The 14,326-nt window shown below is 32.2% G+C and overlaps 1 protein-coding gene across 1 annotated transcript; it reads right to left on the bottom strand.

Annotated features, from left to right (window-relative positions):
* Window positions 1–11,420: 11,420 nt before the first annotated feature.
* On the bottom strand, window positions 11,421–13,162 carry LOC132068270 (MYB-like transcription factor EOBI). The gene is made up of 3 exons (XM_059461812.1): window positions 12,919–13,162; window positions 12,294–12,423; window positions 11,421–12,203 (listed from the first exon to the last, which is right to left on the bottom strand). Exons 1-3 carry the CDS (start codon window positions 13,079–13,081, stop codon window positions 11,741–11,743), a joined length of 756 nt encoding a protein of 251 aa, XP_059317795.1. The 5' UTR covers window positions 13,082–13,162; the 3' UTR covers window positions 11,421–11,740.
* Window positions 13,163–14,326: the final 1,164 nt, after the last annotated feature.

Raw genomic sequence — 14,326 nt, 5'->3', positions numbered from 1 at the left:
TGTATTTTAAAAGTAAACATTTCGGTATTTTGGATATCGCACTTATTTTCCGTACTGTTTTTCGATTATGACCCGCTCTCGTTTATCGTATCCTACGCTTTTGCATACTCGTAAGACATATTCCGCATCGACCCCTTTCTTCGGGCCGCAAGCCATGCCCGGGTGCGACGCACGCACGCCGTGGTCCGCCGCCCAGGGACATCTATCCCGCTCGTTTTGGAGTGCTCCCTTGTTCGGGAGCCCATATTTTGGTATATATAGGATCTTCCGTTGCATATGTATTTGTTTATTCAGGCACGCGCGGGGGGCCCCCGTCCCGTCATATGATTCGTTGTTCTTGCTAGAGTGTCCGTAGACATGTATGTGGGTTATGGTTATTTCTGTACAGGTGTGTTCGTATGTTTTTGTTCTGGGCGATCCCATTCGCCGTGGCAGCCTTGTTGGCTTGCATTTGTATATATTTTGGGCCGTTGCGCCATATGATAGCCTTGTCGCACTCGTGATATATATATGTTTGTGTTGTGTTTGAGACGCATCCGATATTTGTATACGTATAAGCCATCTGTGTGTGATTCGGATTAATGAATGTGTTTGGGTGCCCGGCTCGGGCACTAGTCACGGCCTACGGGGTTGGGTCGTGACACTACCCGCGCTTCGCGCGGTTACTATAATAACATATCCAGTGAAATATTTTTGAATTTAGAAATTAAATTTATAAAAATTTAGTCAGGATAGAAGATATTATATTATTCATGTAAATGCGTATAAAATAATTTTATATGCATTCTTACCCACGTGATATTAACTCAAAATAATTTGATATATATGTATATATCACAATAAAGATCTAGGAATGGTAGACTGCTAGCTTTGATTCGTGTAATCTTAGTAATTAAAATTCTTTCCAATTTTCTGATAATAAAAACACGATAAATACATCGTACACATCCACTAAATAGCCCATGGTGAATTCTCCAAACATTCTTTTGAAAATCCCTGCACTTTGAAAGTCGGAATACCTAAAAGGCTAAAACCTATCATTTTAAAACAAATGGCAAATGTCAAAATTAATACTCCCTCCGGATCAAAAAAAGAGTCCACTTAGCCTTTTTTTTTTATTGGATCAAAAACAGAGTCCACTTGTCAAATCAAGAAAGAATTAATCCTATTTTTTCATATTTGGCCCTATTAAGTGTTATATGATCAAATCCCAATGCTTATTTAATTAGGGGTAATTTAGTCAAATTACCTATTTTTGTCTAGGAGTTAGTGTTTTCTTAATAGGTGTGCAAATGGCTAAGTGAACTCTTTTTTTTTATCCGGAAGGAGTAATTCCAGCAATTTTCCTTGTGTGGTTTGGTGGTGCTCAACCTTTTGCCACAAATTTATCGCAGACTAATAACGATATTGTATTACTGGAAAAACACTTCAATAATAAAAAAAATAAAAAATAAAAAAACTAATGGACAAAATATGCAACTTAGAATGAGCAAAAGGAATTAATCGTCCACTTTCAAGGATAATCAAATTAATTGGCTTTAACTTTCTAAGAATCAGTCCATTTAGTTATGTCAAATGACCTTTTCGTTACTACATTTTAGTCATCCCTTGCAATTTTTGATTGTCTTCACAACTCTTCATTTTCTAGTTGATTTATCCTGTAATTAATCTCCTTATGAGATACACATATTTGATATGGCCGTGAAACTTCGAAAAAACACATTTTTTTTTTATCTTTTTTTTTTTGAAAATTGGCAAATCCTTTTCTGCACAACAACATAGTTGCCTAAACAATGATTCCCACACATCTCCTATCTCGTGTGAAAAGCTTGCATGAGAATCAAAATAAATTATGTTTGGAAAGTGAATGAACATTTTCATGTGCGCTTTAGGAAAGCCAATAGTGATAGGGTGAGTGTAGAATCCGGAATAGTAGAGATTAAGGCCTTAATAAGCCCTCCATGCCAATAAGGTGGATGAATCAAAGGAATCCAGAAGATCAAACTATATTTCAATGAGGAGCGGCTCGACTATAAGGTCAATAAAGCAATCGCTTGGGCATCAATTTTTTTGAGGTCCCATTTTTTTCTTAAAGATGTATTTTATATATATAACTGTTGTCTCGGCCAAACGAAGTTTTTCAAAATTAAAATTTAAAATCTTATCTAAGATCAACAATGTGTCAAGAGAAATCGAATGGATTAGCTGTATTATCAATTGAAAAAGAATTGTTAGAACAAATCGATTATAGAACAATAATTAATGACATCGCTTCTAAAAAAGTAGACTTTAAATAAAAAATATATATGACAAAAATAAAAAATAGGACATCTTTATGAAATTTGGTTTAGGCAACATATGATGTTCTTTCGAGACGACCCTTATTTCAATGCAATGTGTACAACTTTTCTGTTACGCGCTCTATACCTGTGTAACAGTATGAGAGGAAATCAGGACTGAACAAAGATAACACATTCAATCACATATAACGCTACGTACAAAAAATAAAAGCATACACCATCTGAAAATAAGACATGTATAAAGAACAAACCACTATATAAGTTTTGAGATAATATAAAAGAACATACGATGAGTAGAAATCCAAGCAGACTTGAACATACCATAACAAATTCTCCGGATTTTGCTACTCGGTCACCATGTACATGATAGGAATAAAGAATTAAACTTTCAGGAGGAAGCATAATTTTAGTAAAAGAAATCAGCCATTTGTGAAATATAAATCTAAGAAAGAAGAGGAAGGAGGAATTAAGAGAATTTAATGCGTCTTTTGGATTGATATGTGGAGTAATGGTAATACGTTCATATGATAAGGCAAAATGCTCATTAATTTTATTTATTTTGAATACCATGATCTGAGCCTTTTTCTTATAAATGTATAGAGAGAGTAATTTGTAGCACATTTAACATAATTAAGAGATTTAAAGTAGTAACTTTTTGGTTATTTTTAACATAGTACTTAAACGGAAAAAAGATGAAAAAAAGGTAAAAAAAAAAGGAGAAAAAAGATAAATAGGAATGCTAGTCATAGAGAGGTGTCACACCACCTTGTCTATGCCTAGCTTTCTATTATATATAGATAGATTTATTAGTGGAAGTAATAGAAGTAAATGTTAGCACAATTTGTTGTTGTTGTTCTTAGTGGAAGTAAATAGAAGTAAATGTTTTCACAATTTAGACTTTTGGTATTCTTAATTAATTTCATTTCATAAATAATACAAATAATAACAATTACTAACTATACTTTGGGGGAAATCTTTAAACTAAAGTAAGTGAAATTATGTTCTTTACTTTATTGGGATAAAATAATTTAAGTCCCTAAAATTTGAATTGCCAAAGGTTGACTCAAGCGGGGACTTGACTGCCGCACAGTGAGCGAACCTCAGACAAAACTTGGGCGTGAAAAGTCATCTTTGTGATCACAAACTGAACTGTATCCCCATTACTCTAAATAAATAACTCAGCACTCAACCAAGTGCGGAATAAAAATTCAGTAAAACATAAATAAATTTGTTATTCTAAGGAACGTACCACGCAACTTTTTAGTCCATCATATTTTTTGGATCCTCTATTGAATTTCTTAGTGTTTTTATTAATTACATTATTAGGTATTTCATTAACACGTAATGCTCTTTAAATGTTCTAGAATTTAAGAAAAACATACTTTCGTAAGGTAGTTTCTCCCAAGCTACTCGTTTATTCAGTTATTCTCACCACAAATTCTTTTTAGATGTAACAAAATAAAGCAGAGACACTACCATACTTTTCACTTAAGTAAAATATGATCAATTTTTTTTTCAGGAGGCATTAATTAATGACAAACTTTTCCTGAAAAAAAAGAAAAGAAAGGACTTAAATGTATGATGGGACCATAATCAACCATGAGAATTAAAGCTTAAAATATTGATATACAAGTTAAAATGAATAATAATGGATTGTAAAAACAATACATGTTTTCCTATTCACAATATATTTTCATGAACTCGACTTGTATGCAATATTTGAACAATAGTCATTACCGCATTAGGAATTTCTTTCATAAATTATTCAACAATATGATTTCAGTTACTTCTCCTATTTCTTCGTAACTTGTCGTCAACTTCAACTATCAACAAAAATATAATAAAGAAAATTAAAATCTTCACTAAATAAGTACTATTGTTGCCACCACCAATCCTTCAATGTTGATAGTTTGATGTTTGCAGAATAATGATTCTTTCATTGTATAGTTACTTCTATCCATCTGTGTTGAATTTCCATGAATCCTTCAGGATGCACAACTACAAAATGTCATGATACTAAAATACAATCAGGCATTTAGTGGCGGATGTATCATGATAGGTGTGGGTTCAATTGAACCCCTAACTTTTGACTCGAAGTATAAATTATGTGTAAAAGTTTATGAAATTTACAATAAATAGAAGACATGATCCATAAATTTTAAAATATGACGCGTTCAAACTAAGAATTTTAAAAGGTTAAACCCATAGAGTTGGATCGTCTCTTCATGAATTTGAGATCATTTAGGGCAAAGCTCAAGTGAAAAAGAAAAAACTAATTGAAGAGCATTTTCCTGGCATAGAAATGACAAACAATGAAGAAATTGTATCTGAAAATAGTTATGTAGCACAAGAGGAAGATATTGACAATTTTTTCTCAAGCTCTTGCTTGTTCTGTTGTAAATATGGTATCTCAAAAAGAATGTCTAAGTTCATTCCATTAAGATAATATTAATGGGGGTCATTGATATGCTAATCATTTAATCTTCCAACGGTTGGCTCCATTTTGTAACAGACTCTTGTCATTCATTTCATTGACATGTACTTCATTTTATGGTCATTAAAAATTCCTCTTCTTATAAACGTTGGGTATCTCAGATTCTTGAGTAGATGACTTGTGTTGCCTATACATATTCTAGTCCTTTTCCTTGGGAGAAATACAAAAAGAGAGAGTCTTTTCACATATTATAGTGTCTTTGGGTTTTATTTCTTGTGAAATCTTTGTTAGATTCTGGCTCCTAGTTTTGTACTAGAAGAGCTTATTGAATCCTGGGGATACACCCATACCGGGTGAAATATCCTTAAGGACAGTGTCTTAATTGACATGCCTCAAGCTAGAGGCGGATTTAGGATTTGAAGGTGGCGGGTGCCATAATTTTCTTCAATATACATCTTGTTAGGAACGTGTATTTAGGTCGGGTTCATCTCTTTTTGGTTTATTCGGGTCAACTTAATAGGCTTTTTATTATTTACAAATATGAAAATTACACCTCAAAATTAAAAAAAACGAACATATTTAACATCTTAAACAAGGAATCACACTCATTAACAACAGAAGTAAAATCAACATTTTCACCAAGGGACTTGCATCTCTTATGTATATTAAAAAAATGAATTTGCACAAGTAAAACAACATCTTCAATAAGGGACTTATGTTAATCAAAATAAGAAAAATAATAGAAAAACTCTTCAATAGGTAAATACTCCTCATAACTAAATGTAGAATTAATAAACTACAAGTTCTCAAAAATAAATCATAAATTTCATGTTTTTTCTAAGCAGTACTTATGAAATTTCCATCACAATTTAAGTAGTAAAGTGATTTAGATTGAATTTAACAATTATAGAATAGCATAAATTTTTATAATACACTCCCTCCGTCCATTTTTATTTGTCCATTATACTAAAAATATATATCCACTTTTACTTGTAAGTTATATAGTTTGAAAAACCAAGACATAATTTATCATTTTATACCTATTTTACCCTTATTATTAAGTACTCCAATTCATTTCTCATTTTATTTATTGCTTATTAAGAGTGTCCCAAGTCAAATATAGACTAGTAAACATGGACGGAGGGAGTAATAAACAAAAGAAATTATAAATAAATAAAAAATTGAATTTTGATCTCAATCCAAAATTCCCATTGAGACCCAAGTTTTTCGATTTAAATACTCATAGATTTGAGATTAAGATAAATGCTTAATTTAAGGGATTTTGAAGTTTCTATTTGTGTGTTCTCGCTAGAGATCACAGATAAAATAATAGAAAAGAGGAAAGGCAATATAAATAATAAAAAGATAACTAGAAAATTGGGAGGGCCGAAAATGGTACAAAGGAAGTAAAAAGCGCAAAGAAAAATGGGAGTCGGAAAATGGTCAAGATAGATTCAAACTTGTCGACCAGCCGTGGCACCTTTGTCTAATTTACGACTAGGGGTGGCAGGATAAAAAATTTAACCTAATATAAGTAAATTACAACATAGTATATAAAAAATTTATTTATCGAGGGGGTGCCATGCCACCCCAACCTATAGGGTGGATCCGCCCCTGCCTCAAGCTATGAGATTGTTCAAGAATTTCATATAAGTGTTCGTGATTAAGTATTTTCCGTAAGATTTCCAACAATCTTAAGGATATTTCTGACTTTATTCTTATGGAAAATCAATTACAACAAGATATAGAGGACCGGTAAATCCAACCAATGTCAACATGTAAGGCAAAATAAATTTTCTTTTATAAGAGATAAAGGTATGTGTTCCGAGCTTAATTTTTGCAGTTTAGTTGCCTTTAACTTCTGAATGAGCATGGTTATTTAGTTTCTCTTTGGATCAGTGATAAATCAATTAAATGGTAATTGAACAAATTGGTATTCTCTTGAAGAAGTTGTATTACTGTTAAACAATTTGATTTGCATATACTATCTACTTATCAGTTGAAAAGAAAATTGGTGTGTTGTGCATGTTGCTGCATGATATTTGAGGAAGTTTGAGATTTCCATATTGGTAGATTAATTTAGCCTTTCCCTTAAACAAAATTCTTGTATATCGAGTAGATCTTGAGACCAGCGGCTTATGCCTTGACAAAGCCTGGTTATTTTTAGTCCTAGATAATAGTTGGAATAAGACATTGTTTACAGTGTTTTGCTCCTTTTGAGTTGAAGTATTTAAGGTTACTATTAATACTGTTATGGTTTTTAAGAATTTTCATTCATGTTCTTTCTAACCGACCATCAACACTTTGTTATGAGGGAAGAATGCTATATATAGCTTATTTTTTTAGAGGAATAAGTATTTTGTGTGTAGCATAAGAAACTATCAATGTAGAAGAAGTGTCGGAGAAATGAAATCCCGCTAAGTAAAATAAATTTGACTAAGCGGATGATATAGTTACGTTATTGTGGTCATTTCTCAAATGAAGTTTGTGGCTAATGTGAGAGATTGGGTGTTAGACTTTGGTGCTACAAAGCGTATTTGTTCTAACATATAATTTTGTGTTCTACACCCAAGTTGAAGAAGAAGAATGATTTATTTATGTTGGTGATTCTAGAACTACTTAAGTTCTTGAATGGAAAATGTTTTTCCTAAACTCACATAAGAAAAATATTGGAATTAATTGAGGTGGTCCTAATATCTGAACCAATTTGATTTCTATGTGATTATTAGGAAAAGTTGTGTGATTATTTTATTTGAATTAGATAAAGTGTTAATCAAAAATAATATTTTTGTGGGCAAAGAATTATTATATATAATCATGCTCTATTTGTTGGGTGTTTTTTCTATGTACATGTTCTTAAGTGCTGCAATTTGATATTTATCTAAGTCTTCTTTGATATTGGATGATGGTCTGTGCAGCAATTTATTGTTTTAGAAAATTGTTAAACGTCACACGGAAAGAGGAAAAAGGGGAAAAAAAAAAAAAAGTTATGGTCTTTGTGATCTGGTTTGCAGCAATGAAAGTGTTTTTTAAATTTTTATTTATCGTATATAATTGTTAGACTTCTCGTTTTCCTTTCTTATTTTCTCTTTGATCACTTTCTAGTTTTTCTGAGGACTAGATAACTTAGTCAACCACTGTAATTGTTACTTACTGCTTATTTTCAGTGTGTTATAATGTAGATGTTTTAGTGATCTGAAAAAAAAAAAGATTAGGACAATATTCTTCATTAGAAAATTGAATATAAATGTCATAATATTATCCAAACGATTGAATTGCTTCAAATGCATTTGAATGGCTTTAATAGAGTTACAATAATGGACAGTGAATTGTTGTCAGGACGTTAACCTATGTTATTTTTTCTCTATTTTATCTTTGATATATTCTTGGGTGTAAATTTGTGTGTCACATATAAAATAGGATACCTTATAAAATTGAAAAAATCTTGTATGAGCTTTGGAAAGATTATGTCTTAGACCGAAATATTTGAAAGTATGGGGGTGTCTTGTAATGTTATGGTACCAAATATAGTGAATTTTTTGTTGTACTAAAGAGGTACAATAATGCAAAGTGGATCTTAAAATCCACAAGCGATCCTGTGTTTATCCTTTGTGAGGGTGTCATAACATGAAAATCAACTAAATAGAATTTATTATTTTGGAGTTGGTTGGTGATGAGGCTAAGTGGTTACGAGACCTCTTAGTGAGTATTTCAATTGGAATAAAACCAACATCTTTTGTGTATATATATTGTGGTTGCCAAGCAATAATAACTGTAGTGAAAAATAAAATTTTATTGGCAAAAGTAGACACATGTATTTGAGATATAATGTGATAAAACAGCTGTTGTGAGATGGAATTATTTACGTAAATAAATGATGTGAAGTCGGAGGTGAACTTGATCAATTCACAGACTATAAGAAACATCGAGGGGAATGAGATTTTTTAGTCAATTGAGAAGATCAACAATGATGGTAACCCAACCTATGTGATTGGAGATCCCATGAATTAGGTTCATATGGGTAATAACAAGTCATTAGTTGATCAACTATGCACTATTAAATTATGTCTCTTCCTATGGTGTGTGAATATAGTGCAATACTGCAAGGCAAAGTGAGGTTGAGTTAAACTCTTAATCTATTACCATATCCTTTATAGGTGGTGTATTGCTCTGCAGAATACACTTGATAGGTGGACCTATATGAGTGTGGAGTGGTGCCGCTCCTATGAAATTGTGACGGATTTCTAAAGCACTCATGAATACCAGGACACGCGCATGGCCTCTTAGCGCAAAACAGCGATAACGACAAAGATTGTGCGAGTATGATGTGATAAAATAAGACAATGGCTTACAAAAGAATTCTTGGTTCATAGAAGTTTTACATTTCACCATTTGTTCTATAAGTATAATCTTGTTTTATCTAGGTCTGGTTCATAGTCTACGCGACACCAGATTTGATGCGTTGTACTCATATGTGAAAACCCAGCAAAATATTCGTTCTCCTTCATTTCCTCTTGATATATGTGAAAACCCATCAAAACTTCTTTTCCTATGATATTTCATAATAAATTCTTTTTGAGATATATGGGGGATTGTTGTAAATATGGTATCTCAAAAAGAATGTCTAAGTTCATTCCATTAAGATAATATTAATGGGGGTCATTGATATGCTAATCATTTAATCTTCCAACGGTTGTCTCCATTTTGTATGTACTCTTGTCATTCATTTCATTGACATGTACTTCATTTTATGGTCATTAAAAATTCCTCTTCTTATAAACGTTGGGTATCTCAGATTCTTGAGTAGATGACTTGCGTTGCCTATACATATTCTAGTCCTTTTCCTTGGGAGAAACTACAAAAAGAGAGAGTCTTTTCACATATTATAGTGTGCTGGGTTTTATTTCTTGTGAAATCTTTGTTAGATTCTGGCTCCTAATTTTGTACTAGAAGAGCTTGTTGAATCCTGGGGATACACCCATACCGGGTGAAATATCCTTAAGGACAGTGTCTTAATTGACATGCCTCAAGCTATGAGATTGTTCAAGAATTTCATAAAAGTGTTCGTGATCAAGTATTTTCCGTAAGATTTCCAACATTTTCTAATCGCATGCTTCGATGTCTGTTTATTCACTTCTCATATATATAAAGAGAGAACTTTTTTGGCACACATTATTTATCATATGGCCAACTAATTAGTAGAATTGGGCTGAAGTTCGTGCAACATCGGTTGCAATAATGCCACGAAGTGGTTTTCAAGAACACATAATAAGGAAAAAAATAAACCTAATCGAAGAGCGTTTATCGAGATAGAAAAGGCACACAAATTTTTTAAGAAAATTGCAAAGCATAAAAAGAAAAATATTAATACCGCGTATGAAAAATGTTAGTATAGCAACCAAAATCGATAAACATGGAAAAATAAGCTACTGAATATTATGCTCTATTATGTACCTGAAATTGAAGATGACGGACAAGAAATAGAACTCCAGAGTTAATGGAGGATGTGAAGGTTATATACTGTAAAAAGATTACAAAATCATAGGAACAAATAAAAAAATTAAGAAAAAGAATTGAACAGAAAATCAAGCAAAATATAAAAATATTGAAGACCAAAAAGAATGAATTTATCTGTGGCAAGGGGAGGAGAAAGAGGGAAAAGAAGAAGGTATTATTGTATAAGCAGAACAAAAAGATGAGTCTACGGAGGAAGAAGAAGAAACTGAAACAGCCACTTTATTGTAAACAAATTAATGTAGCAATCAATATGTGGTCGTGGGCTGAATTAGAAGGTTTCTTCCGTACGTGGGCTGACTTTTGCCAAAGGAGTATTTAATTTATTAAGCTTTTGTTTTTGTTAATTTAATTAATTAAGTAGTAGATTATGTAGAAAAATATGGGAAAAAATGCCAAAAAAAAGAGATAAAAGATAAATAGAAATGGAGGCCATAGAGAGGTGCCACATCACCTTGTTTATGCCTAGCTTTATATTATATATAGATTTGTTCATTTCCAATGGCAATCGATATCTTTAGGGACAATGTTCTTACTGCTAAAATATAAAAGTAAAGTAAAGTAAATTGAAATGCTAATTGTATAGGATACATGAGATTGATTGGTTTTCAAATAATAGGAATAAACACAAAACACAAGTATATGATCTGTTGCATGCACTTCCTATATTTTATAAACTAAGAAATTGAAAGTACGAAAAAAGCTACAATTATATATCAAGAATGATGTAATGAAATGAAACTCTGGAATATAACCAATCGAGAAGTTCTTTAAAAGTTGAAGAAAATTAAAGAGAGTACTTATATTGCATAAAATCTCTTGCTTCTCTTCCTTAATTTGTCCTGTACGCTTATAGTGTTTAGAACTTAGTTATATATAACGTAAGTGACCCATCATTGCAAATTTGTTACCCTTTTTTTGGTTATCAATTAACACAATTATAGAAATTTGCCTATAATTAAGTTGTGGGAGCTAGACTTAATTTTCTAAAAATCCAGCTAGAATTAATTAATTTTTTACGCCAACCAAGCATTGAACTTGAACTCAAAATTTAAGAAAAGAAAGTGTACAAAATTCCAAGCAAGCTAATTTTTTGGCAATTATGGTACAATTTCCTCAACATGAGCATCACACTAGCTAATCACCAACTGGGCTATTTTTTGCAGCTCAGATAGCACAAAGTACATATTGTTATAAAATTATACTACAGTACTAAGATGCCTTATAAGCTCTCTTAGTTGGATAATAAACCTTCTTTGGTTAATTCCCAACTGACAACAAGTTATAATGAAAAAGGACAGCCTACATCCCACTTCACGCAGGGCTTGGTGAAGGGCCACACCTCAAGGGGTAGGTGTAATATAGGTAGTCTATCCTGATAAAGCATTAGTAGTTGATTTCACGGCTCGAACCCGTGACTTATAGATCACACAAACACTGAGAAAATTAGGACTGAAAAAGGGAAATTACTTCTAGTGGTTTTCTTGAGGATTTAATAGAAAGCTGGAGTAGCCATAGGTTGTAGGCTAGGAGTGTTGGTTTTGTTATAAGTTGTAGTAGTGTTGATAAAATGGCCATAAAAATCATCCAAGTTCCATAAGTCATCCCACATGATATCTTCATTGGATGATGATGAGGGTTCAGACTGTGACGTAGAAGTGCAGTTATTGAGCATTGAGTAGAAGGAGCCAACTTGCTCTTGTAGTTCAATTGTGTTTGGGTCAAAAATGGCCATTTCTTGTTTTGCTTGAGGCACAATTGGTAATGACATCACTTGTTTGATGTCGATTTGATTGTTGATTTGTTGTTGGAATTGTTGTCTTTTCCAGAGACGTGCTCGTGATTTTTCAAAGTTATCGCTCGAGTTCTTGGTCTTTTTCTTAAAATGTGTCCTCCAGTAGTTCTTGATCTCGTTGTCGGTTCTCCCAGGCAAGCTTCGAGCAATAGTTGACCACCTATATAAATTTAGAAAAAGAAATTGTCAGATATTAAGCTTAATTAATTAAGAAGATAAAAAAAAATCAAGGTTAAACAGTTAAAATCACCTGTTGCCCCATCTAGCATGAAGCTCAAGAATGATCCTCTCTTCTTGTGGGGTTATTTGCCCCTTCTTTAAGTCTGGCCTCAAGTAATTTACCCATCTCAACCTACAACTTTTTCCATTTCTTCTCAACCCTACAAGAATCAAGTAACCAAAAAATAAGAACCACTTATAAATAACAGGGTTCTATTTGAGAAAAATAATTAGTAAAACCAAAGGCTGTCTTCCCAAGTATTACAAAAATACAAATTTTCGATGAACGTTCTCATCCTTGGAAATATGAAACTTCCTACAGATAAATATTTCAGTCAATTTTCAATGAAATCCGTCAGAATATACTTTTTTAGTAGTTAATTACATTAAGGTGTTTGGTATGAAAGAAAACATTTCTCAGGAAATGACTATCAAACATCAAGCTTGTAAGAAGAAAGGATGGTCATGATTTGAAAGACGAAAACGACCCTTTTCGCTAATGTTTGTCACTGATAGTCCATTTGAAACAGTTTCTAAATTATATAGTGTTAAATAGTACACGAAATTCCTTCGATAACAATCTTCCGAAAAATATTTTCCTTCGTACCAAACACATTCAAAAGACTATTTTGCAAAGTATATAGTATAATGTTTACCTGTAAGCCTAGCAACAGAATTCCACCTGCCTTCACCATGCAACTTGACATATTCAATGAGCAATCTGTCTTCATCAGTAGTCCAAGGCCCTTTTCTCCAACCTTCTTCTATGAATCCCCAGTTGCTCCCCATTTGCTCACAACTCATTATTTCACAAAGCATAGTATATATAAAGACTTCTTATAAAAAAGGCTTAAAAGGGGAGTAATATTTTTAGGTACTTACCAAGCTAAGCTGCTTTGTGCTAAAAATTCTGTGACATAATCTGCTAGTGTTTGTTGGGTATTTATATTTGTAGCTAAAGCTTGGACCCCAATATTCTCACTTCTTTCCATCAGTCAATTTTATGTCCTTTTCAAATCATCAATATCCTTTTTTGTTACAAGCTAGATATGATCTGTACCATACCACTTAACTTATTTATTACCAAACTGTCCTCATCTACGTCTTTTAAAATATCCTTGAACGTGGAGAAAGAAAGGGGATCGTAACATTTTTAGTCAGCCAGCTAAAGCAAATTTCATCCGCCTAACCTTAATAAATTCATGTTGTCACGGTGTATATTTGATGTATAACAAGCGTCTAACCAGTGTGCACATTGATTATACAATAAGTATACTGGCTAAAATTTGTACAAAATAATTATTGCAGTTATTTTTTGTTATGAGCTTTGTTGGATTACTGTTGTATAATTAAAAATCCCGACGAAAAAAGGAAACATAAATCAGACCTTGCACTTTAAGCAATGAATTCTTTTGAACATATTGCACTGAGGAAATAACAATTTGTTCGAGAAAATAATAGCAATCTTGTTATGTAATATGAACAAGAAGGAAAATTGAATAAGTTGATTTTAGACTCATAAAAGACCATTTTTTGAATTTATATTTAATAGTTGAATTAATGGTCAGGAACATCTTGCAATATTCTACAAAACCAGATACTGAGAGAGAAGAGAAAAATAAGAATAAAAAGAATTAATGGTAAAGCTAATGCCCAAAAGACAATATCCAAGAGGGTACTTGAAAGGAAAAAAAGAAGATTGCCAAGGGATTGGGTGACATGTTCGCATCTTGATCAAATCACATAAGTATATTTTATTAATATTAAAACACAAAAAAGTGAGCCCACAAAAAATAAAATAAAAAAGGCACAGTAAATTTCATAGACACAGGCCACGTATAACATAGGTTAATGCATTTGGACAACTTGACACTCTATAAAAAGACTTCAAAAGGGAATTTTTCTAGTTATATTTAATGTTTAAAAACTGTAATCAATAAATTAATTAGGTGGATAATTCTTTAATCTTGAAAGCAACTGGCAGGCTTATAAGGAAGAAGCAGGTGTTGGATTAGCTTACTTCTTAAGGAGATTGATTCACTGTAATGCCCATTACTTATTTAA

Source organism: Lycium ferocissimum, chromosome 1 (assembly GCF_029784015.1).
Source record: "Lycium ferocissimum isolate CSIRO_LF1 chromosome 1, AGI_CSIRO_Lferr_CH_V1, whole genome shotgun sequence".
Taxonomy (NCBI): Eukaryota; Viridiplantae; Streptophyta; class Magnoliopsida; order Solanales; family Solanaceae; genus Lycium; species Lycium ferocissimum.
This window is presented reverse-complemented; position numbering and strand designations above follow the sequence as displayed.

Excerpts from the sequence above, each read along its gene's own strand:
- LOC132068270 (XM_059461812.1), bottom strand. The coding sequence starts at position 13,081 with ATGCTTTGTGAAATAATGAGTTGTGAGCAAATGGGGAGCAACTGGGGA. Across the intron at positions 12,424-12,918 it reads TTCTGTTGCTAGGCTTACAG|GGTTGAGAAGAAATGGAAAA; the intron begins GTAAACATTATA and ends TGATTCTTGTAG. Across the intron at positions 12,204-12,293 it reads CATGCTAGATGGGGCAACAG|GTGGTCAACTATTGCTCGAA; the intron begins GTGATTTTAACT and ends AAATTTATATAG.